Raw genomic sequence first — 26,374 nt, 5'->3', positions numbered from 1 at the left:
ACGGGGTATCCGATCTCCTACCAATCGCATCGTGCAGCGTCCTCTGACACACGCCGGTATTTTGTCGCCAATCCTCGTCAACGATACGTGGCATTCACTTATCCAACACTGATTTACATCGAACGGCCATTGTGCACCGTGTATTGGACTTACATGTACATGACCACATTTCACTAAATCCAAAATACATTAGAAAAGTCCACAGTAAGTGTGTGTGTGTGTGTTTTTTTTTTAGTTTATAATAATTTATAATTTATACGGAAGAAGGGGAAAATAACAAAGTTAAAAAAAGGACGAGACGACGAAATCAACACAAAGCTTCAGACATTTTTTGGGTTTCTGGAGTTCGCGATATCAACAGAGAGGTTCGAGTTTCTAGAACTTGAGTCTTCGTCCTTGCATTTTTTCTTTACGTTTTTGTGGTACAATCACTTCTTACTATCTAATGTCGTTTTTGTGCTCCTTTTTCATTTTAAAATAATTTTATAGCTTGATTTCGTTTTTGTTTTGTTTTGTGTGTTTTGCTTATGAATGGTGGCTGATTATTTGTATGTCGTGGAATGTGGGTTTATTGATTTTATTTCTTGCCATGATTCTCGTTGATATAATCTTCAATGAGATTTACTGTCAAATTTATTTTGTTCTTTTTTGGGATGTTGTCTCGTTTCTCTTGGGTGTTTTGGGACCTTGTTTAAATTTGACCTAGTTCTAACATTGAGGTCAGGGCACAAATGCGTGGATACTGGCATTAGTGTGGTTTCTATTTGTCTGATATTTTTATTTTAAAATCTCTCGAACTTTTCTGACTTCTTTGAAAAAATTTTAAGCACGAGATTGGGAACCATTTTTTTTAATCTTATGTTGGTTTCTGTGTTGAATAATAGTTTTCCTTTGTTGTTTGTTTGGTTTAATGTTTTACAGTCCTAGTGAACTGAGAAAGTCAGTCCACCCAAAAGCTCAGATACCCTCCTCTGCTTCAGTTTTCCCAAACATTGTAATGCCTGCTTTTCTTGTGTTACTCGAGTTTCATTTCACTGGTTTTGGAAATGAAATCCTATCTCGTTCCTTCTTTTTCAATGATTTAAAATGGAACAGAACTCCTCTAAGCTCGGACGTTTGCAAACATATTATTGTCTTTTAAATTTGATGTTCTCATTTTTTTACCGTTGTAATTTCAACATTTGAGTAAGCTGGATAATGTAAACCAGTCTTGTATTTTGCTCAACTTGATTGGTTGCCATATTGGTTTATACATCTTTGAAAGTGGATTTAGGTCTAATTCAACCCAATAAAATTGGCTTGCAAGATGAGGTTTGCCCCTTATATACTATAATTTGACTATGTTTCTAGTTGGTGTAGGATCTCTAACAGTACTGTTGAATGTATTTCTTAGGCTTGTGAAGACTTGAAATACAACTTCTGCTTCCAACTAAGATACTTAGTTATTGATTTCTTAAATGTTCTGTTCTGATAGTTATGTCTTTTCTGTTTATTTGATGCCGGATCTTCATTTACTCTAGACTTGTATCATTACCATTCTTGTTTACTTAACTGAGGTTTTTTGTTTTATTTCAAATTTTCAATGTTGGTTTATTGCAGCTCTAGGAGTGATCTTTAGGTGTTTTTTTATAGAGGCCAACATGAGCTTTGCTGCGCCATCACTTGGTTCTGTTGGTAAGTATCTTCTTTGTAGTATGCGTGCTACTTCACGGTGTAATTTATTGAATTCTAAAGGACAGTATCTAGGAATTCTTAAGATGGATTAATGGGGTTAACTTCTGTGTATTTAGGGTGCATAATTGTTATCCCATCTCGTTTTCTTTGTGATAAATCATTCTTTATTGTGGTTCCATTTTAGGTGGTAGATCTTCTAGAAGAGCATTTGAGTTTGGAAGAACCTATGTTGTCAGGCCTAAAGGTAAACACCAAGCAACTATAGTTTGGTTGCATGGCCTCGGGGATAATGGCTCCAGGTGACATGACATTTCCTATTGCTCTATCTCAAATTTATACACATAGGTGCACACACACATACATATATATATACAAACACACATATGGAAATTTATTTGTGGGTGGGTGATATGTTTCTATGCTCTTTTATTTTTTCAGTCATTATTTATGATTGTTGTTGTTAATTGTTGCCTAGGATACTTGTGAATTGAAAGAATATGTCACACTTGAATTTGGATGTGATAATAAATCAAGGAGTTGCATGCTTAGCTGATTTTTATTTTATATATATGAAAAAGGGAAGAGTACATTACAAGGAGAAGTTACATACACCAAGAAACACTCAACTCTTAATCTAGGTACATACACCCAAAAAACAACTTTATGATAGGTCTACAATACCATAACAATCATAATTTTAACTTGTCCCCAAGTTGAAACATATACATTAAATGCACCAATAAATTGAATTCTAGGTTCTCTCAAGTACTTAGTGAGAATGTTTGCAAGCTGGTCGTCAGAGTTGATAAATCCAGTGCGGAGTTCCTTGGATAATAGTTTCTCCCTGATAAAAGGACAATTAATCTCTATGTGTTTGAATCTTTCATGAAGCACAAGACTGAAAGCAATACAATTTCATCTGCTCAACTTGGCAAAATTTAAACTCTTGAAGGAGTTGTTTAATCCACACAAATTCACAAGTGACCAAAGCCATAGATCTGTATTCAGTTTTTGCATTGTATTGGGCAACACTTTTTTTCTTTCTCTTCTAGGAGACAATATTCCCTCCAATATCCTGTGGTGGATCTCTTGTCAGTGTAACAATCAACCCAATATGCATCACATATAATTTGAGTATTTCTTTGTACTCATACAACAATCCTTGTCTAGGAGCATTTTTTTTAATATATCTTGGAATGCGAATTACAACATTCCAGTGATCAATTTGAGGATTATGCATGAATTGACTAACAACTTTGACTACATAAGAAATATTAGGTCTTGTCATATTGAGATAAATGAGTTTTCTCACTAGCCTCCTATATCTTTTCGGATCTGAAATCAAAGGTTACAAAACAATTTAAAGAGCTAGTTAAATTTGGCTTAGAGAGACTAAATTATAAGGACAATGTGGAACTATAAGACAAAATTAAGATTTAAAGGAGATAAAGGAACTTGATCAATTCCTTGAGATGGAAGTTTGGATTCAATGGCTACATGGTAGGTATCTAGAGAATGAAAAGCCATTAAATATGATTAGAGGTGGGAATTAAGGTCGGAATTTGATTTTAAAATTCAAATTTCGCTCTTCATCTCATGGCTGAGACTAGATAAAACCATCTAAATTAGGAATTTGGTTTTCATTTCACTTACATTAGCACGTGCATTGGAGGGTGACTTCTCCTATAAATACCCTTGCTTTCCCTCGTGTAAAACAACTTTTGAGATATAAAATTGAGAGAAAAACTCTCTGGCATTTGGCGTCTGAAACCTTTCTTTGGAGTCTTATCTTGGTTCTTAGGAGTCAAATGGTGATTCAACACTAGGAGCTTATCATTTGGTTCTCATTTTCTAAATTCTGGGCCCTATCATAAAAAGGTGATTCATAAGAGTGGCACATGCTATTGAACAAGGGAATCAGCAGGGTTAACCATTAGAGTGTCAACTTAATTTGATGTTTTAGCATTGTTTTAATAATGGGTTTTAACTTGGAGAACAAAACTCATTTTCTGCTTTGCTTATGCAGTTGGTCCCAGCTTCTAGAGACCCTTCCTCTTACAAATGTAAGCACACAGAACTTTTAACTGTTAATAGGGGAACACATATTGCTTATGACTAGATTTATATTCTTGGGATATGTATGATCATATTGATAGTAATTTGAAAGATCATTGTTTAAATGTTTGGTGCAGATTAAATGGATATGTCCAACTGCTCCTACTCAGCCAATATCTATTTTTGGTGGCTTTCCATCTACTGCTTGTAAGTTATTGGTTTTTAGGCCCTTAGAGGGAATATAAACCTCTATAGTTAATGTATTATAAACAGGCTTATGTGCTGCAACATTGAAATTGTCACATGGAGCATAGAAGTGCATTTGAGGACAGAGCTAGCACTATGAGTTTTAAATTTTGTAATAATAACCTTAAATTGGTCTTTATAAATTTCTTATCTATAACTTTCGTATCTCTTAGGGTTTGATGTTGGAGAGATTTCAGAAGATGCTCCAGATGATCTTGAAGGATTGGATGCTTCAGCTGCGCATGTTGCAAATTTGTTGTCTACGGAGCCTGCAGACAGTAGGTTTCTCTCTCAACATTTTTGTCTAATTTTATGAGTATGTCGATGCCATGTTATATGACATAAAGCTTATTTTCTTGCTAGATTATCATAAAAATTAGAACTTAATAATTGAACTCTTGCATATTTTTGCTTATTCATGTCATTTAATTAGAAAAAATAAATTATCTTGGGCCTGATCTTTGGTTTGTCAAAGATATCTAACTATGGTGCTTAAACTTGCACACCAAAAGGTGGAAAAGAATAAAGAAATAGACACAACACAAGTATATAACTGTAAATAACAGCTTAAGATCATTTTGCATACTTTAGTACAATAAATGCATATTTGGTTAGCTTGTTTGGTGAAATGATTGATTTTCTGCCTGCTTTCTATAGAACACTTGAAAACCATGTATTAAATGCAAACTTGTGAACCTTATACCACCATCATATTAATATTGTAAAACTGCATGACTTTGAGATCCCATCTCAGTAAACATCAGGTTTTTGAATGTGCAGGAAAAAATATGTATATTTGATCTACATAACTTATTTTGAGATCTACCATGTGTTATACTTATCATTTAATAATGCATGTAAGTGGTTGTTAGCCACATGCCCCAATTAGCTATGTATTTGGAAGAAATATGAATGGCTCAGAGAGCCAATATTGCCAGCCTCTGATATGAACACAGTAAATTCCTCAGATTTGAGGTCTAGGTCCTAAAGGGAAGCAAAAAGCTGATATATGGTTAAATTTCAGTCTATATGGTTAAGTTTCTAAAATGTTACTGGAGTTGCTAAGGTCAATAGTGTAAATGCTCAATTTCAGATGCTGTTAAATGAAGGGAATTTTTTATTAATTCTGCTTAACTATTACTTTTTTTTATGTTTCATGTTTGTATAGTTCATTTTTTCAATCACAGTAAACAAATTATTATGAGTTATAACAATTTTTAGTCTGATATTTGTATGACAGTTAAGCTTGGTGTGGGAGGGTTCAGCATGGGAGCAGCTACTGCCCTGTACTCCGTGTCCTGCTTTACTGCTGGGAAATATGGGAATGGGAATGCTTATCCTGCCAACATAAGTGCAGCTGTTGGTTTAAGTGGCTGGCTTCCATGCTCAAAGTCTGGTCTCTTGACAATATTTTAACTTCTCATGTTAGTTTGATTCAAGCCCCCTTCCTCCGCTTTCTATATTACTTAATGAAATTGCTATATTTTTGTTCTTTGCATAGGACCTTGAGTAACAAGTTACAAGGGATACATGAAGCTACAAGGCGGGCTCAGTCCTTTCCTGTTTTGCTTTGTCATGGAAAAGGTAAATCTATGAAAATAAAATATACTCTTTTTATGAAACAAGTGTTCTTAGAAAGTAGATTTTAATCTTGACTTAACCTTACAAAACTGGTTTACAAAGTAAGGTTTTCACCTACTTACGCATTATAATTTGACTATATCTCTATATGAGATCTCCAACACTCTTCCTCGCACCGAGGACTGGACATCTCGAGTTTGAGATAAGATATTTATAGATAATTCAATTGCGGGTAGCCTAATGGAGCCAACAACCCTCGTTTGGACAGACTCCAATGTCATTATAGAAAATGGACTTTAAACCTAACTAATCTTCATAAAATCAGTCTACAAGGTGAGATTTTCACTTATATACTATAATCTTGTCATATCTTTAGTAGATGATGTGGATCTCCAATAAGTGGAAAGAAAACTGTTAAACTACAACTCCAGGGTCAATTAGAAATCTAACATTAAAGGAAATAGTTAAACATAAGAAAAGTGAGTTTCATTAAGTTTGAAACCGTATATTTCTATGACTACACGAGTGATTTATATTAAAAGAATGAAATCAATACAATAAATACAAAAATTTGATATCCTCTAATAACAAATATATGATACTAGAATAAATGTCACTAATGATACACATACACACATGATCTTGATGTTTCTAATTACAAAGATATGATCCTGATATTTGTATCTATAAAGATGCGATCCTCATTCCTGTAATTGTAACACTGCCCTCAAGCTAGAACATATAAGTCTTGTGTGCTCATTTTACTAGAGATGTGATTGATCTTTGGACTTCTTAATAGACTTGGTAAATATGTGTACCAACTATTCACTAGAGTTGACAAGTTTAACGGTGGTTTCTCCAAATTCCAATTTTTCTCATGTGAAATGACAATTTACCTCAATATGTTTGTTTTTTTTCTTCATAAAATACACAATTTTATGTAATGCATAATGCTGTTTGATTGTCACATATAAGATGCAATTGAAAATTTCCTTCAAATTTATTTGAGAAGTTGTTTTAGCCATATGAGCTCACAGGTGTCTGAAGCCATTATGCTTTTGTATTTTATCTTGCCACAATATTTTGTCTCTTACTTTTCCAAGATATTAAATTATCCCAAGAAGAACACAGTACCCTGAAGTGGAGTGGTCATCACTGGGTGAGAATACCCAACCAACATTAGAGTACACAACAATTTGAGTATTTCCCTTATCTTCATAAATAATGATCTTTGCCAATAGTATTCTTAATATATCCTAGAATCCATACAACTGCGCCCCAAGCCTCTTGACAAGGAAAGTTAAAAAATGACTTACTAACACTCACTGCAAAGACAATGTCAAGACGAGTGACACTGAGATAGTTTAGCTTAGCAAATAACTACTGTCAGTATCTCCTTGGGTCTATATACAACTATTTTGGTCAGGTACAAGTTTGATACAGGGATTCATTGGTTGACTTCGCATTAACATCCCTATTTCTTCTAAAATCTCCACGTGTAAGTCACTGTTCTTAGGCGGCGTTTTGATGGTTGTGTAGATTGGTGTTGGGTGATCTTGGACTTGTGGTCTTCGGAGTGAATAGAGGTCACTGGAGCACAAGAGGGCCCAAAAAACAAAAACTCTCCACTAGAGAATCTGGGTCCACTGTGCCAACATGGTTTTCAAGGGGCTCTAGATAGCATGTTAAACTATAGGAAATAGAGAGACATTGAGCTGAAATCATGTGTTTTTGAGACGTGGGTGTTTTATTTATATCAAGAAAAATAATTTAATACAATAAATAGAGGAGATTGATATTCTCTAGCAATAAATATATGATGTTGGAGTAAAGAAAAAGTTCCTATAATACTTGTATAATATATTTCTGATTATAAAAGATTTGGTCTTATTTCTATAACTATAACAATTATCTTTATATTTCTAATTATAAAGATATGATCATGATATCTGTAATTATGTATAACAAATTTTAAACGTAAAGCACAAAACCAAGATAATCTCTAAAACACCAGGGCAATGAATAAAATACAGTGAACCATTCTTGCAACTGATCCTAGGTATGACTATTGAATCAGCCATCATGCGGAAGTTGCGGAGGCGCCAAAGACACCAGTTTCTCATAAAATTTAGGGACACAGAAAGTAAGAAACTCCGTAACTAATATGTGCTAGTACTTTTCCTACCACGCACATTTAAGGACTGCAAGGGATAGTAACGGTCAAAGTCCCTGAACATTTGTTCTTTTTCCATGTTTAATCCCTGCTGCTACATAACTGCGTAACTGATGAGTGATGATGTCCACAGTCAAGTGAGTTGTCACGTCATCAAATTGTGTTTTTATTCCTGTTTACCTGTTACGCCACAGCCAGTGATCTGACTAGATGAGGGATTGAAAACAGTTTACTAAAACAATTACAGGTGATTATCTCATTAGACTTCTTGAATACATGGCTTGGCTTGGGTTGCCAACGCCACTGTTAAGTTTCAATAATATTTTAACTTGACAACAAGGACTCAGTGGTATCAGAACAAAAGTTCAGGAACTTTGATTGGTCAAAATCTAGATTAGGGACTGAACAGAAGTACCGAAAAGTGAAGGGATAAAAAAGTGAGTAAACCTTGGTTTTTTCAAAGGAAAGTAATCACCCTGTAGTAGGTGGTCACGTGTTTCTGCGCTGCATGTACACATAGCACCAGCATTGTGAGAAAAATGATACAAGTTCTGTTACGTTTACCTTGAGGGATAGGCTGTAGTTTGGGAGATATATGATAAATAAGATCTTGGTTTCTAACAAAGTTGGCACTTTGGTTTTGCTTCGATTTTTTCATGAAATAGAATTTTGACTAAATAATTTATATGACAAGCTTTTCTAATCACAACATAAGTTGGTCGAGAAGTGGGTCACCTATGTAGGTGATTTTGCTATTTATATTGATTTCAAATATCATGCTTTTGCAAAATGCTGCAAAACATTCCTTTATTTAATGTATATCCAGGCTGACACACCTTATTATTTAAACTATATGTTCAGTTAATAATTGCCATTGGTTCATGTTTAACACTGTTCATCTAGGTTGTATAAATTTTTCTATGTATTTAGCAGGGTAAAATCCATACAATCGTTTTATAATGTGCTCTAGTTGTTCGATATTAAGCTCATTTTCGCCAACATTACCACTATTGCTAGGTAATTTAACTTTTGAATAGTGGAGTGAATAACATTTGCATTTATATTCTCAGGTGATGATGTTGTTCCCTATAAGTCTGGTGAGAAGTCATCGAAGTGCTTAAGTTCAACTGGATTTGGGGATGTAACTTTTAAAGCTTATAATGGGTAATAAACGAAAAGCCCTGTAATAGATTTTGTCCTATTTTTTTCTTTTTATAAAATCTTCTTTATACCATGCTAAATTTTAATTTTTTTTCTGGACTTTTCTTTTGGTTCTAAGGCTTGGACACTACACAATTCCAGAAGAGATGGATGAGGTTTGCGCTTGGCTAACGTCAAAATTGGGCCTTGAGGGGAATACTGCATAGGTAGCCCGCAAAGGAAGCAAAATATGAAAAGTAATTCTTTTCCTTTTTGTCAATTGTAATTTTGTTATTGCAGATTTGCTTAGATTTCTGCTGATGACATGCATAATATATTCTCAATCCATTTTGTAAAACACTTGGCCTGAAGGCATCTTCGAAACAAGGTACTGTCATTGAAACAAAAACTTGGTGGCAAGTATGGTGATGAAATAATATATTATGCTGAAGATGATCTACAATGCTTGTAAGGTTTTCGTTTTGTTACATGATATTATTTAGACATGACGCGTTAATCTCCCTTTACTGGGCTTCCAGTGGGACTTAATACTGACGGTGTACTTGGTTTTGGTTTTGTATAAAACCAAACACAATATGTGGATTAGATTTTAAAACATCACCAACGAATTTCAAATCAGTTTTTAAGCTGGTTTGTGAACAAAATTGGATTTCGGTGTAAGCTGATTTTACAATTTAAAAAAAAATTCAAAACTAATTTTAAAACCAGTTGGATAAACCTTATATTTTAAAAATAGTTTAAAGATAGATAAAATTAAGTTATAAAAGTGTAGTTTCAAAACGGGTTCTAAACAAAAAATGGATCAAAACTGAAATGTTTTTCAGAACCTGATTTCCATTTGTTAGGTGTTGGAATCTCATCTACTAGAGATAAAACAAATATAAGTGAGTTAGAGATAGATAAAATATTTTAAAATATATAAGTGAGTGTAAATTTTATTTTAAAAAATTGGTTTTAAAAGTTCACTTTTAATATGATATTAAAGTAATTTAAAGTCAATTTTAAAAAAAAATTGTTGAACTTATCAAGTCATCCGTTATGGGGTTGTTATTAAACTACCTATGTTGGAGACTCTATATTGATTAAAAATAATGATATTTCAAAGTATATATGTGGGGTATAAATTTTATCTTATAATTCAATTTTGTAAGATTGAGTTAGACATAAAATTCATTTAATATTAAGAGTTCAACAAGTTTACTTTGAATTGTTATCTTAAAGTATAATAGAGTATTATTTGAGATTGTGGTCATTCCTGATTAACTCTAAGTATTATTTAGGATTACTTTTGACTAACATCTTAAGTATTATTTAGGATCTAGTCACTTCTAACTAACCCCTAGATTATTTTTTGGGATTGTAACCACTCCAAACTAACCCTATTAAGTATTCTTTGAGTTGGGAACCACTCATGCTAATCCCCTTGAGTATTCTTTGGACATATTCACTCCTAACTAAATGGATATTTTTGTCAAACAAGCACTCCAGGCTAGCATAAAACATTATCTAAGTGTGTGATCAATAAGTCACAGGTTTTGCCTACTAGGAAGGGATTGCGTCTTTCAATGATGACAAGGTTTATATGCTTTCTCCTAGTTTGTTATACGAATACTCATAATGTTCTGGATTACTTAATTTAGAAGGTTTATTTTTTTAAATAAGTTTTGGATTATATAATCCGGTATTGTTAGTGGTTAAATAGGTTTTGGATTATGTAATTCGGAAGTGGTAATTTTTTTACTTATGTAAAATACTGTTTATATTTTTTTTTATTGAAGGATAATTTTGGGAATTTAAAATTTATGGAGGTGGCCGAAGAAATGTAAGTTATATAAGTCAAAGGACCAAAAATGCATGCTTGAAATTTTTAGAGTCATCTGCTATAAGTATCTACCAATCCCAAGCCATTTTAGAAAAGAAAAGATATTTTTAAGACAGTAAAAACATACACTTTTCACCATATTATAATAATATTATAATATTTAAAATTAGAAAATAAATTAAATATGATTAAAATATTATTTTATTGATTTATGAAGTATATATTTTCTACTGCTTGTTAAACACCCTTTTAGAAAATAGGGCATAGACTCGCCATTAGTTTCTTGAGTTTAACAAACGTCCCTTTACATAAATCCCAACACCATAATGGTTTGTAAATTATAAACTCTTAAAGAATATTTATAACTCAATTTTCAAACACAGGTGTAAATCACATACATGGCCAAGAGATCCAACAATCCCCTCCATAATTAAAACCCTTGCATTTGAAAAACTAGGCTCCAAACACAATCCTTTAAACATGTAAAAATATTTCATTTCTAGTAATGCTGTTAAAATTTACATGGCTACTACCCCAACAAATCCTCCAAAAAAGGCTTCTCAGATGATCAACTCAACCCCATATAGACAATCATTGCTATATGTAAATAATATTCCTTAACTCATTTCCAAACTTGGATGTAATTTACATGGCTAAGCTCCAGAAATACAAACCCTGACGCATGAACAACTAGCATACACAATCATTGATACATCAAAATCGATCTGGCACTGTTTCTGTCACAAATCTGAAGCCACTAAATGAACGAGGAATGTAGCAAGCCTTTGAAAAATGAGCAATTTTTAGGCTCACCTCCATCACTTGACATTCATTTTAATGGTGCCTCTTTAACAAACGAAACATTATCTGTTTTACTGGCGAAAGGTGACAAAAGGTGCTTTTCTTGGTCATCGTCCATTCCTGATGTTGCTTGAGATCCACATGGTGAGGCAGACGAAAGAGACTCAGCAATTTCATCTTCTGCAAATACTCACAAAGATAAGCAGTGCAAATTGTTTACATGTGCACACCAAGATGGAAAACTCAGTATGCATCAGGAAAAGTAGAAAACAAGAATATGAACATATGCGTATACCTGAATGGTATTCCGGTAGTTGTTTAACAGTTGTTACTTCAACACAATCAGGAAGTAGGCAACTGCAAAGTGAACCTGAATTTTCACCAAAAGGTTACACTTAGAATATCATTGTGTTTCTATAACACATTCTTCTGTGGCATGAAAAGTATAGAAGAAAGAGAGGTAAAATGATATTTAGTCTTTTCTGAAAGATATATAAATTAAGGATTGTGGTCTTACCTAACCTAGCAAGACGATTCACCCAACCTGGGATTCGTTTTCCATTCAATCTATGTGACATATCATCCGTAAAATGATTGCAGTTCTTAGATATAAGGTGGTAGGTATCTCCATGATACTCATTAGCTATGGTCTCAATGAATGTTCGAAACTCAGAAGGATGCATATTTACATGACCTAAAGTCACAGAACATCTGTATATAAATCCAGGGCACTTCTTTGGCTCTACTTCAAATACTCCACTTGCTGGAAAGTCATGAGCTCCAAATCCATACTCTTTACCGTGTACTATTCAAACAGATACAGAAGTAACCATTATAACAAAAGCAAGAAACCATTTAGATATTACAAGAAACATGGAATGATAAGAAAAGAACTCTTAAATCCTTACATACATATATACAAAATTTAGACATGGTTTCTCAATCCTAACATCTAATTTTGATGATTAGCTTTGTATTTTATAAACTTGATTCATTATAAGCTATCACACTTTGTGAATATTGACTAAACTAAGCATTTATGGTGCTGCAAGTCTGTCTTGGGAGAGGTTTTTCTGCTATGATGCTCGTAGTCAAACAAGTAACCAATAGTAGATTTGCAGTGGTATAACTGAGTTATACAGAATCATTTTTCATAGGTTTTTGGCACTAAATTTGCTTGGATAAACCGCTAGTAGAATGGTTGGTAGTTTTTTATTGTTTCTTTTTGTTCTCAGTTCGTTTTTATCTTGTTGTGGGAGTTTTGATTTTACTAGGTATCTTAATATATAAGGGTATCTTTATATATAAGGCTTGTAACATCTTTAAGTGCTCTCTCTAACTAATTTAATTTATTGTTTGTGGATACAAGAAAAACATTCATGGTGTTTGGGTTTAAAGCTAGCAAATGTCAATGACCCTCTTTGGTTTTAACTCTGTCCAGGACCTGCATTTATTCTTTGGAATTAATGCAAATTCTTCTAATTCTTACTATGACAATTTTTGATGATTTGGATCAAAACCATAGGGATTTTGGGATTTTATGCAAGACAAGCAAACGCCTAAATATCAAATTAAACGATATGTTGCACCGTTTGGGACCCCATAAAATTTCATTCTTGTAAACATATTTCTTAATTGGGATAAACACAACATTGATACACACAAATCATATATATTTGCCAGCATTCGTTGAATGAGATTTAGAGAAAAGCTGAATACGACCAGTCATAGGTTCTATATATAAAGGATCATAAAATGCTATCTGTATCATTTTTTTCTTTTGATTCTCATCTGTATCTTTCTTTGCAGCTATTCATCTTCAAAACCCTATTGGACATTATCTGTGGCATTCTTTCTAGCAAGTTGGCAGAAATGAAAACCTTGGTTTGCTACATGAAGCATCTTATGAAAATAGAAGAAGAAGAAGAAATAACAATAATACATCCTTTCATACAAAATGGAAAAACAAAGATTAGGATTTAGAGAATGGAGAAAAGAAATTGAAAGTTGAAAGAAACCTTCAATGCCTGAGTGAAAGATTCCAAAGCCGAACCAATACAAATAATTGTTGAGAGGGGTGAGGTCGTAGACATTCAACACCACTCTGGTGTTGTTGTTTTTGTCCTTGTCGCCATTGACATTGTTATTATTATTATTATCAGATTTTGAGGTAGAATTGGAGCTGCTCTTCGTCGTCCCCATTTTTTTCACAGAGATTGATGTCTATACGTCGCTCTCTATGAATTTCTGGGGCAACAAACAACCTTGCAAATCCTCAAAACTCAACAAATTATTTATATTGATTTATTGATTCATCATTTATTAGGTGACTCTTAGTCGATGAATAATATAACACAATGTTACCAAACAACGAGAAACTCGGATTTGGATCTCCGCAATTTCTTCCTTCTTTTTCATTAAAAATTCCAAGTTTCCCGGCAGATGACGAGGGTGTGTCTCTCTGTGCCACGTGTGTACTACAAATCATCTTTGATACCCTAAGAAGACCAATTTTTTTGGGATAGTTTGAGAATTTTTGGAATTCTATACGATTGTTATTTCATTAGATATAAATATATATAATAAACGGTAAATTTATAATTAAATAATATAAAAAATATTAAAATAATAGTATTGAGAATTGTAATATGATTAAATAAAATATTGAAGTTGTCAATATATCATTATCCTTTTTTCTACCATCTTCTGTTAATATATTGAAAAAAAGTTTTTATTTTTTTATAAGGGACTTTGAGAGTATTTTTTTAATGGCTGAACAAATTATTTCTTTAGTCAATATCTCTTTTCCTTCTTTAGATTTTTCTTAAAACACTTGGAATTTTGCTTTTGATGATGGTGAGTACACCTGTAACTCCAATACTTAAGGAAGTGTTCGATATGATGATGCAATAAATATTGTAATAATGATATACCTTTGTTTTGGTTGCTATGTCTATTCATACTATATTGATGGACACTTTTAGTGTTAGGTCAAGATTAACATTCATATCATGATTAAGAGTATATTATCTATTTTTTTTACGGTTTAACATATATTAATATACTTTAACCTTAAAGCATTTTCGTATAACCGTCGATATCCGATATCTAGAATGTTCGGGATCGTTCTGTCTCTAATGATACAATTTTAAATTTATTGTAGTAAAAAAAGTCACTAAAACATAATAAAAAAAAAACCATCATCTGGGAAAGAACAAAAAAAAACTGCTAAGTACATATTACACAATATTTTCTTTGTAAATTTAGTTTTTCACAAAAATAGTCGCGACTTACTTGAATGTCTAATTATTAATTATGTCTCATAAATCAAAATATATTATATTATATAAATTAGATTTAATTAATAACTGTTATGGAGTAATATAGTTTTTATTTCACTTTTTAACAAAAAATATTTTTTTAGTAATATAATTATATTCCATTATCTCTAATTTCTTTTATGTTTTTTTCTCCCTTTCCACGAGATTAAAAACCACCAACCTAATCTCTTCATTGACACTTTGAATGAGCTCCTTTTGCACATGTCCAAAGTATTTTAACTATTTTTTTTTTCTACTTAGTTTGTTTTCTATCCTTTTGTTTTGTCATACATTCCATCTTAACATTCTCAATTTTACAACGTGTCATCTCTTTAAAACCCAACATTTACTATAAGAGAATATAAGTAGTATCATAAAGTTTTCCTTTAAGTTTAATAAGTACTTTACCGCCGCTAATAATTTGATTCTTTATTTCTATTTTAACCATCCAATTTCTAATTTTTTATTTATTTATTTTAATCATCCAGTTTTGTATGAGTCGATTTGACCCTGAATTATAAATTAGTTATTGATAATTCTTGCAATTAATTATATATATATATATATAGTTTTTTAATTACAAGAGAAAAGAATAATGCTCAAGAACGACAAAAAGTTGAATGATGCACTTCATATATAGATAATTATTGATAAAATAGTAGTAGTAAATATATAAATATATCTAATAATATTTTTCATGGTGGTTGAATCGAGATACAAATAGTGTATTGTAAAGCTGATTTTTTGAATTAAGAATTGTTTCGTATCGTGAATAGTAAGATTCATAAACATTAAAAAATATAACATATAATTAAATATATAAGATATGTAAACATGCAAATATCATAGTCATTCGTCATTCATAATTCATCGTCTTCCTCTCCAACATCTACATCACTCAAGTCATCTTCATCTTCTATTAAAAGTTATTCTTCAATGTCTTCCTCATCTCCTATGGATTTTCCATTTTTATTGGTCTTAGTATTTAAATTTCTAAGATCTATATTAGAAAAATAAAAACAAATAAATTTGAATTAGTTATAGTTTGTTGAACTTTCAAGTTCTAAGTTGTAGAAGTTCTAAATAAAAATAATTACTTTTGTTCCTTTTTTTTTACTTGGAGCTTCGTCTTCAACATCAAAAAAATCATTTACACTCATGTAATATTGACCTCTCTTTTTGTTTTACTCATTTTTAAAAATCCAAGATAACAGAAAAAATCCCATGAACAATAGACAAAATTCAAGACAATAGATATCACATCAAATAGAAATAAGACGAATTTATAATATATAAATGGATATAAATCTCGTCTCTTACAAATTAATTTTATAAAATCAAGTTAAGCTTAAATTATGTTATTGGAATGATATATATTATTGAGTGTGGACTTAGTTTAGATAGATGTGAGTTTGTTTTCCACTATTTTTATGTTAGTATTATTCAACGGGTTAAGCACATACCATATATTTGTACGTTGTTTGTGAATTTGTGCTACAATTTTAAAATATTTTTAAAAGTAATTTCTGCATAAGAGAGGAGAGAATCTTTATATATTTGATTTTGCATTTCTTTGAAGTGTGACTTTTGAAAGAAGAAACTGTAGTGGAGTGGTGAGGATTTAGCCAGAGGAGTGAGGCAATGTCTGAAAACAAGAACAAAAGTTTTGTAGTTGCTTTACTTTATCCTTTTGGTTGTCTCATTTTGAGGCACCCTTGGGCACAAGAACGTGAGAAGGAGTGAAGGAGAACCCACAAAATTTTCTGATAACCCTCTTTACACCACTCCTTCCCAAAAGGACCAAATTACTATCAATGAAGAAGCATCAAAATCACTCACATAATATTTTCCACGGCTTACATAAAACTTTGAAAATTTATTCGATCCTAAGCTTTTTTCCTGCACCAATATTGATTTTTTAAGGAATATTTCTTCACTGTTCAGCTTTTGACATTTGTTTTATGATCAACATGCACCATTAATTCTGTCTTATAGCTCCTCAACTAAACATCTTTCATGTTTACTCTTAATAATGACTACCAAACTTTGTTCTAAGTTCACGATAATAAGATAATAGCTGTAGCTTAAATTTTCTTAATTTTTAAAAATTCAATAACTTATTAATTTACTCAATTGTGATGAATTTTATTGATGATAAAAATTGGAAATATTATTTGCAGTTTAATTTCCATTTGTCAGTTTTATTGTCATATGTTGTGTTATCCATATTTTTAATAATCATTTAAATTTTCCAGCTATTCATTAATTTTAAAATATAACAACAATTGCTAATATGTAAAAAAAAATACATATTTATAATGTTAACTTAAATTATGACCAACACCTTTTAATTTTTATATCAGTCATTTTTCTTATCTTTTAAATCACAATTTTTCATTATATTATAATTATATTTTTTATTTTAAAGAAAAATTCAAAAAAATTCATTTAAAAAAAAATCATATATAAGATCATTAAAACAATAATGTAGTTCATGAATATATGATTGATAAAATATCAAGTTAATAATAACGACCAAGATCGTTAAAATTACCATGTTGTTGATGACAATTTTTATTATATTATCATTTAAATAATTATATAATTGACGATAACTTTCATTAACAATTATGTAGTTGATGATGTCATTCATTATAAAAAATAATTGTGTTGTTGTTGATGATTTTCATTATAAGACTATTAAAATGACAATGTTGTTTATGACGGCTTTTATTATAAGATCATTAAAATAGCCATGTTGTTGATGACTTTCATTATAAAATTGTTACAACAACCATGTATAGTTGATGATGTCTTTCATTATAAGATCATTAAAATGACCATGTTGATGATAATGACTTTGGTTGTCTATTTGAAATAAAAAGAGAAGTCAAACAAATTTATTAACATTATTTTCTCGTTAAATACTCTCTTAAAAAAAACCCTACTTAAGAAAAAGTTGATAAGAGGAAAGAGTACAATGTGTATGGCAAAATATAAAAATAAATACTTAAAAATAGATACAAAATCATAATAAAATAATTGTAATAAAATAAATACTAGTAGCATTCATGTTTGAGGAGTATGTCAATCATCTAAACTTTGAAGATGCCCATTTTCAGACCACTTCATAAATTCAACATAAAAATGATATATAATAGTTGAATGAGAAATTTCTATTGAAAAAAAAAGGGTTTTCATTCGTCGTGGATTGTGACATTCTGTAATACGACCAAAACACACGTGGAAATGCCTCAACCCAAAGTATTTTGGTGTCATCTAATCGTCTTTTCAAATCCCTTATTAAGACTTTCTTAGAAATCTCTACTTGACCATTTGTTTGTGGATGCTATATTGATGTGTATATTTCTTGTATATTTCTTGTATACCTAACTTCCCACATAACTTTCTTACTTGTGGATGCAAATTGTTGTCTATGATGATTACCCAAGGGACTCCAAACCTATATATTATGGACTTCCATATAAATTGTCTAACTTAATCTGCTGAAATAACGATAATTAATTGAACTTCGATCTTGTTTGTAAAACATTCAACTGCAATAATTAGAAATTTCTTTTATTGCTTTGCTGTAGAAAATGGCTCAAGATATCTAGTTCCCGTTTATTAAAAGGCTAAGGAAAAATTGTTAAGTTCAACTATTTTTAGGGAGTTTATACGTAGGTTTGTGTGTAGTTGACATTTATCACATCATTTTACATGTTGTTGGAAATTCTCTCACATAATTGGACAACAATATCCTATTAACAACACTTTACCAGCTAACGCACGTCCCCCTATGTAACTTCCTCAAAGGTCTTCATGCAACTTGGTTATTACATGCTATCTTTGGTCATTAGTCAAACACCTTAATAACAAATTTGAAAAACATACTTTGTCACATTTTTTGAAAAGTTGTTATTTAATCAATTTATGTCGGCTCAATCCCTTCGCTACATTTAACAAATATGATGACATTCAAGATTGTGTAATTATATAAGTACACATAATCATCTTTTTCATTGACACACTAGGAAATTTCAATGTCTTCTTCTACAAATATTGAGCAAGCCACAAATCGTGTTCTTTATAACTTTCAATAACTTGTCCTATGACTATCTAGGAATCGCTTTGTGGTGTTAATACCTTAACATCTATCTCTTGGTCTAAACTCATTTCTACCAACATGACCTTATATTCTACCTTATTGTTTATTGCTTTAATTTCAAAATGTAAGGATTGTTCTATCGTTACACCATTCGCTCCTTCTAATATAATTCTCGCATTGCTACCTTTTAAATTTGACATTTCATCTACTAATAACAACCAAACCTCAACATTTGAAGTGATTGCATCCAACAGAGATTTCAATTCGAGGGGAAATTACTATAGTTAGAATATAATCAATATGTATCCTCTGATATCAACTTAGGTTCTACTCTATATTGTAAAATTTAGAGAAAACTTAGTATTTTTTTATTCCAAGAACAACATTGAAAATCACTCATGACCAAATACTATACAAAGGAACTCAACTAAGTATGGTAGCACAACTTCATTAGAATTTAATATATAGGTTGTTGAGTTTGAGAAAAAGTGTGAATTTTTCTCTAGTAGAGTTTTTAGTCTTTTTTTAGTGTTCAAGTGACGATTATCTTTCTTAGAGTGGTGATATTTAACACATTCTACAGTAAAATACATAAACTTTACGTACTAATAAATTATTATTTTAATTATATTTATTTTATTTTTTAATTAAAAATATTATTATATTATTATATTATTATAATTATTTGTCAAATGTGTAGCTTAGTTTTTTGGTCTCAAAATAACCTTTTCCATCTTCCTATCTTCCTTGTTATGTTATCTTGGTGATGCTTTTTAGCTTATCTAAGTAGTAGCTAGGGTGTTCTTGTGCTACCTGCTTATCCAAGGTAGAAAATCTTGAGGAGATAAAATTCATCTCCTATCTTTTGCTTCCAGAGGAGAAATTACATATTATGGTGGGATTCTAATTTTCTTTTTAGTTCAATTAGTCCTCCATTTTCCATATTTCTTTTCATTTGAATAACAACGTAGCATAGTCATATCTAAGCTCAAACCACCACCATTGTACACAAAATCCTCCGAGAAAAAAAAAACAAGATCCAATAACGATTCTCCTTAGAATCACATATTAGTTATATAATGCAGAAAAGTTGGAAGTCTTTATATGATTCTTGGGATTTAACAACTACATATTCTTATCACTCTTTTTTTGGTAGCATGGGGGCACAATTGGGATGGTCATATGGGATATTCTGATCTAGGGACCTATTCCAGCTGTTCTGGTTTTTATTCCACTGTGCTATTTTGTTGCAGGGTTTTACTTTAGTACTAATATACAACAGTAACAATGGAAGCTGTTAAATAACTAGTAAGTTTGTAGTAGTAGCTTAGGGGCATATTCCTTTATCTACAACTTCTACCTTATGGCTGCTGATAAAAAGAAATGAAAAGTAAAAATGTATTATACATTGAATATAAAATAGTTGTGATCATAAAAATATTATCATTATAGTATTTACAAGAATTAAATAACTACTTTGGAAGGGAACTTGCTTTATATGTACTTGGGGATTTTATTTTTGAGTTTATTGTAGAAAAAAATTGGTGAGTGACAGTTGGTGTAGTGAGAAAGCAAGTTTTCGTAATGGTGTATATAAAATGGTAATGTGAAGGCACTTGAATGTTACTAACACCATGTCTTCCATGGCATCCACGACCCGAGACGAATCCTCCGACAACGACAGCAACTGCTCCTCGGTAACCGCACCGGACTCCTCTCGCACCTGGCTCACCACCTTTAGCTTCCGCCGCTCCAACCGCAGCTCCTTCTCCCTCTCCACCGCCCAGACCACCTCAAGTGCTGCATGCGAGGCCATGCGCCGCCTCCGCCTCCAAACCGGCGCCATCGGCCTCGACCACTTCCGCCTTCTGCGGCGGCTCGGCAGCGGCGACATCGGGAACGTGTACCTCTGCCAGATACGGAACCCGGCGGTGGGGTTGGCGCAGTGCCTCTACGCCATGAAGGTGGTGGATAGAGAGGCGCTGAGCATACGGAAGAAGCTACACCGAGCGGAGATGGAGAAGGAGATTCTGGCCATGATGGATCACCCCTTCTTGCCTACCCTATACGCTGCGTTTGATGCCTCTCATTACTCTTGCTTCGTCATGGACTTTTGCCCCGGCGGAGACTTGTTCTCCGCTCGCCAACGCCTCCCCGGAAAACGCTTTACCATCTCATCCACTAAGTATGACATTCTTATACCATTTTTTCTTCTTTTCAACCAAGGATACACACTTTCCTTGATTAATTTGAAGTGACTTGGTCTTTTTATGAAAAATTGTTAGAAAGTGGTTGTAGATTATAGAGTTTTAGTTGTTTAATTGGTTAGCTAATGTAGAAGAAATGCAGGTTTTATGCAGCAGAGACACTTGTGGCACTAGAGTATCTCCACATGAAGGGCATAGTGTACAGGGATTTGAAGCCAGAGAATGTGCTGGTAAGGGAAGACGGTCACATTATGCTTTCGGATTTTGATCTGTGTCTGAGATGCGATGTCGTTCCAAAGCTTTTGAGAAGCAAAACCAGATCAGAACGCAGCATCAAGACACGAGCATCTTCTTGCGCTGCCCCCATGCAATCCTGTTTCTCTGCCTCAAGCAAGAGAAAGAAGGTGACAACAGTTATAAGGGAAAATGTGGAGGTGTGTGAACTTGACACAGAGGTGGTGGCAGAGCCCATCAATGCAAGGTCCAAGTCATTTGTGGGAACCCATGAGTACTTGGCACCAGAAGTGATTTCTGGTCAAGGACATGGTAGTGCAGTGGATTGGTGGACTTTTGGAGTTTTCTTGTATGAAATGCTATATGGGAGAACACCCTTCAAAGGTGAGAACAATGAGAAAACACTCACCAACATTCTCAAGCAGCCCTTGTGTTTCCCTAGAATTGCAGTGAGTAGCAGCAAGGAGTATGAAGAGATGGTGAAGGTTCAAGACCTCATCAGCAAGCTCTTGGTGAAGAACCCAAAGAAGAGAATTGGGTGCTGCATGGGGTCAGTTGAGATCAAGAGGCATGAGTTCTTCAAGGGAGTGAACTGGGCTCTAATTAGATCAGTTAGGCCACCTGAGTTCCCTGCTGATTTGAACAAGATTAGGAGTAGAGTTTTGTTACAGAAACTAAGCAAGAAAGACAAGGATCAACCGTTTCAGATTACTCATCATTTTGACTACTTCTGACTGTGAAATGTAAATAGTTAAGGAAAAACAGGTCTGCTCAAATGTGATTATCATAACAGAAATTAAGGCTTCTTTGATTGTTTCTTGCATGTTTTTGCTCACTACCAAGGACAGAATTACTACACCTTAATTTATGACCAATTAAGGTACCATGCATTGAACTTAGCAATTTTTTGTTTTTATGTTTTGCTCATTAATCACATTTATGTTGTAATTTCTCCACCAATAAATTATTGTAGTTGAGAGAATCCATGGGTGTAAAGGAAAGGGATACAATAATTGTCCCAATGTGATTCATGAGAGCTTATATGAAGTCATGTGATCCTACTAATTACGCTTTTCATTGATGAGAAAATTGCAGAGAAAAAACCATAAGAAAAACTTATTTTAACATTACTTTACAAGATTGTATACTTTTCTGTCAAATGCCTCTTTTCATATCTGCGCATTCACATGTCCTTTTCACCGAACAGGGAAAGAAACAAAAAAAACAAATGCTTTTCTGGGACCCTTTCCACTTTCTTTTTCATAAATTGTAAAATGTAAACTGATATTTATCCATCTATTATGACATATTAAGATTTCAGAAGCCATTTCAGCCATTTTGAGGTTTATTATGACTAACCATGTCATAATATTTATCCATTTGGAATGTGACAAACTCTGTACTATAAAGTAACCTTTTTCTCAAATCAAGGTCAACAAATTAATGTCTACGAATTTCTCAAGGTTAAAAAATACTTGAAATATGAAAACTGCATCTGTTAGAGTCATGATGAGGAAAGAGAAAGAAACAAAGTGAGTGTACAAGTGTAGGTTGTATGGACCATCATGAATGCAGTGATGATAGCAATGGCTTTTATATTATATCTAAAAAGACCAAAGTAAATGGATCAAAATGTAGGAGGAATATACTTTCATCGAAGCCATCAACTATCTATGGATCACACCCAAAGTTTTAATTCTCTCTTCAAATTCATTCACTGTGAACAGTCACATTTGGCATTAGGATCTCTTGTCTTTTTCTGCCTGCATATTAAAAAGACCAGTGCCGTGTTGCACTTTCCAACAACAACTCTTTCAATTTTTATTGTTGGCTGCAAAAATAAAATATTGGAATGGTGAAATGGTTTATACAATTATCACTTTGCATATAAAGGTTGATGTTGGAGATTTCTTCATTGGCATATAAGTGAGATTAACTTAAAATCCACTTCTTCAACCATTTCGAGTCTATTTTAATGAATAATTAATATATAAAAGTTTCTTATAAAAAAATTAATAATTTTATTTTTAATTTACACATAAAGTAATTAAAACTTATAGATAAATTTATTTTATTTTTTTCTTCAAAGAGTACTGAGAAAAAACTTTTAGAAAGCATGTCCAAAGTGCTTGGAGGATGCATATTATGAAAATTATCATTGATGAGAGCTGTTCTCAACTATATATTGCATTGTTGATTAATGGAAGAGATTGATTTTTCACAACTCATGCACTCCCTTTTCCTCCATAATTTCATACCTCCATAAAGGGGAGGATCTATTTTAGACCTTATCCTCTGTACTCAAATGTGTAACTTTTGTCCTATTAAAATAAAAGGAAAATAGCATAAATACCAAATTGGTTTTTTTATTCTCAGAGAGGATAGTACAGCATTAATGGAATAGCATCAGCTTTTATCATAACTTTCACACAGCTCTTTAAACATCATGAGCTGTAAAATGCTGACTGCATGTGTTAAAAAATGGTCAAGTACTCAAATTACCTTATTCCTCATTTGATTTATACTTTTTTTTTTTTGAGTTCTTGAGGTGGAGGGATATAGGCCATTTGAAGTGAAAGAAACTAATTTTTGAAACATTAATATGATTGAGAATCATGTTTTAATTCCGTGTGGTGTTTGAACACTAGTTAAAAACGCAAGTCTCATCATATTTCTGTGTGAATCTTGAAGAAAAACTTTTCAGCTTTTGCTTGAACGTGTATCAAAGTCTTCCCTTGTGTACCTCCATACGAGCATTAATGTCAACTATAATTTTAAAATTGAAATGTGTGCAACGAAGGTAAAAGTCTCAGAAAGAAATGATGGTGGTTAGGTCATGGATAAATTTTTAAGTGATATACGATCACCACCTGTCTATAGGTTTTCAATTACTAGTTTTTTGTACCAATGTTTTCACATTCATAAATTATTGTTTAAATTTTCAAAAACATGTAAAAAAACATGTTTTTCTTAATTTTTTTGTGATTTGTATTTAATTCATAAAAATATGAATTAGTGTGTTTAATAGTAGGGGTGAAAAAGAGCATAAGGCATGCATTTTGAGGGCAGTGAGGTATCTAATCTGGTTTCATACGCACGCGGGGTTGTTCAGTAGGTACATTGTTAAGTATAAAGAAAGGGACAGGCACGACAAGGATGCATATGATGAACACGTACACTTATATAAGGACAATTCCACCCTCTTAAAATTCTCAAAAATCATTGCTTCATAGAATACAAACATATGAAAGTCTCAAGTTTCACCAAATAAGCAAGAAGGGTGTAATCATGCAAATAATGTCTAACACAAGTTTTTGGAATAAAGCTAAATTATGTTAAAGAGTCATTATAGCAACCCAACCCAACTAACCCGAGGAATATGATTTGATAGGTTTTTTCTTCATTCCATTGGATTGCCCTTCATGTTAGTGGCGCTAAACGTAAAAGTATTAATACTTTTATTCTTGTGGGAAAGGATTGTGGGATTCTTCTATGAAAAAATGGCATTTTTGGTAAGTGAAGATTGACTCTTTGAGATTAATTGTTCAATTGTCGTTGAAGATTGAGGGAGATTCATCTCCTCCTGAAGATTTCTCGACTTTCAAGTCGGTAACAACTAGAGAAAACTATAGAATATAAGTAAAATAAGTAAGGAAATTAAGTGAGTAGTTTTTTAAAATTAATATGTATTTATAGACTCTAGGTTTAGAATAAAATATTATTATATATATTTAAAATAAATAAAAGATATGATACTTAATATTTATAATTCAATCAATTATAATTAAATATATATATAGACACATATAATTTAATCAGATTTTATATTATTTTATTATTATGTTGTGATACATTTTTGTATATCTTGATAAGGATAGTGTTACAACCTCAAATTCGTTGAGATGGTATTGATATAATTAATTACCACATTCGATGTATTGTCCGTTTTGGAGCTGAACTTCATCACAATTTTGTCCTTCAAAGTTACCATTGATATTGATTCTAGGGTTAAAGAAGGAAGATCTATTTAAATTACCATTGATATTGACTCCTAATCATTGCAAGACTACTTGACGTACCAGAACAAGTCCTTAGTTGAGGGCTAAGAGAACAAGGGTTCATCTTTGAAACTACTTTTTTATTCCCATGTACGACGATAATATTCTAACTCCAAGTCCGTTGAAATAACATTGTTTGAGTTAATCACCGCATTCGAGGTATTGTCACTTTGGAGTTTAGAGCTCCATCACGATTTTCTTCTTAAAAGGCACCTTGGAGGGTTAAAAAAGGAATGTGTATTTAAAATACCTTTGACCTCAACTCTTAAGCGATGCAGAACTATTTGACGTACCGAAACAAGCCCATAATCGATGGTTCATCTTTATAACCACTTTCACATATATGGCGTCATATTCCCAAGTTCGTTGAAATAACATCATTAGGGTCAATCACCATATTCTAGGTATTGTCCACTTTTGAGTTTGGAATTTCATCACGGTTTTGTTCTTAAAGGCGTCTCAGAAGTTAAGGGAGGAAGGTGTATTTAAATTACCCTTAGGCCCGACTCTTAAGCGATGTATGACTATTTGACATACTAGAACAAGCCTTCAGTCGATGGGTAAGAGAATGATGGTTCGTCACTGAAACCACTTTTCTATCCCCACAGACGATTTCAATGTTCTAACCTCAAGTCCATTGATATAATATCGTTAAGGTCAATCACCACATCTGATGTATTTTCCCTTTATACCTTGATTGGGGACTTATTTCGATAAGTCCAATAGTCCCACATCGTTTGCAATTTATATACATTTTCCTCCTTTAAACCTATGAGGTACCTTTTAAGGACAAAATTGTTACGAAACTCTAAACTCCAAAGCATATAATACCTTGAATACAATGATTGACTTTAGTAATATCATCTTAATAAACTTGAGGTCAAAACATGTAGGTACAATTTTGATAACCAATACAATTACTTAATAATTATAT

General features: G+C 32.3%; 3 protein-coding genes across 5 annotated transcripts; 2 read left to right on the top strand and 1 right to left on the bottom strand.

The window, feature by feature from the left end:
• The first annotated feature begins 224 nt into the window (after positions 1-224).
• On the top strand, positions 225-9,332 carry LOC137820850 (acyl-protein thioesterase 1). 3 transcript variants are annotated; one of them, XM_068625132.1, is made up of 10 exons: positions 225-365; positions 1,600-1,674; positions 1,859-1,973; positions 3,701-3,737; positions 3,867-3,936; positions 4,149-4,253; positions 5,216-5,366; positions 5,477-5,559; positions 8,800-8,893; positions 9,009-9,332. In XM_068625132.1, the coding sequence occupies exons 2-10, from the start codon at positions 1,641-1,643 to the stop codon at positions 9,094-9,096; spliced, it is 777 nt and encodes a 258-aa protein (XP_068481233.1). In that variant the 5' UTR covers positions 225-365; positions 1,600-1,640; the 3' UTR covers positions 9,097-9,332. The 3 variants fall into 3 exon arrangements, with proteins under 3 accessions (XP_068481233.1, XP_068481234.1, XP_068481235.1); XM_068625133.1 differs by having other exon boundaries at positions 297-422; XM_068625134.1 differs by lacking the exon at positions 225-365 and adding an exon at positions 415-994.
• A 2,002-nt stretch (positions 9,333-11,334) lies between these two features.
• On the bottom strand, positions 11,335-13,834 carry LOC137821294 (deSI-like protein At4g17486). The gene is made up of 4 exons (XM_068625810.1): positions 13,532-13,834; positions 12,031-12,318; positions 11,809-11,883; positions 11,335-11,693 (listed from the first exon to the last, which is right to left on the bottom strand). The coding sequence occupies exons 1-4, from the start codon at positions 13,713-13,715 to the stop codon at positions 11,542-11,544; spliced, it is 699 nt and encodes a 232-aa protein (XP_068481911.1). The 5' UTR covers positions 13,716-13,834; the 3' UTR covers positions 11,335-11,541.
• Positions 13,835-20,482: 6,648 nt separating this feature from the next.
• LOC137822662 (protein kinase PINOID 2-like) lies at positions 20,483-22,364 on the top strand. Its single transcript, XM_068627605.1, has 2 exons — positions 20,483-21,126; positions 21,291-22,364. Exons 1-2 carry the CDS (start codon positions 20,576-20,578, stop codon positions 22,114-22,116), a joined length of 1,377 nt encoding a protein of 458 aa, XP_068483706.1. The 5' UTR covers positions 20,483-20,575; the 3' UTR covers positions 22,117-22,364.
• The last annotated feature ends 4,010 nt before the right edge of the window (positions 22,365-26,374 follow it).

This window comes from Phaseolus vulgaris, chromosome 9 (genome assembly GCF_000499845.2).
Source record: "Phaseolus vulgaris cultivar G19833 chromosome 9, P. vulgaris v2.0, whole genome shotgun sequence".
NCBI classification, from domain to species: domain Eukaryota; kingdom Viridiplantae; phylum Streptophyta; class Magnoliopsida; order Fabales; family Fabaceae; genus Phaseolus; species Phaseolus vulgaris.
Note: the sequence above shows the minus strand (reverse complement) of the source record. Positions and strands in the feature narration are given on the sequence as shown.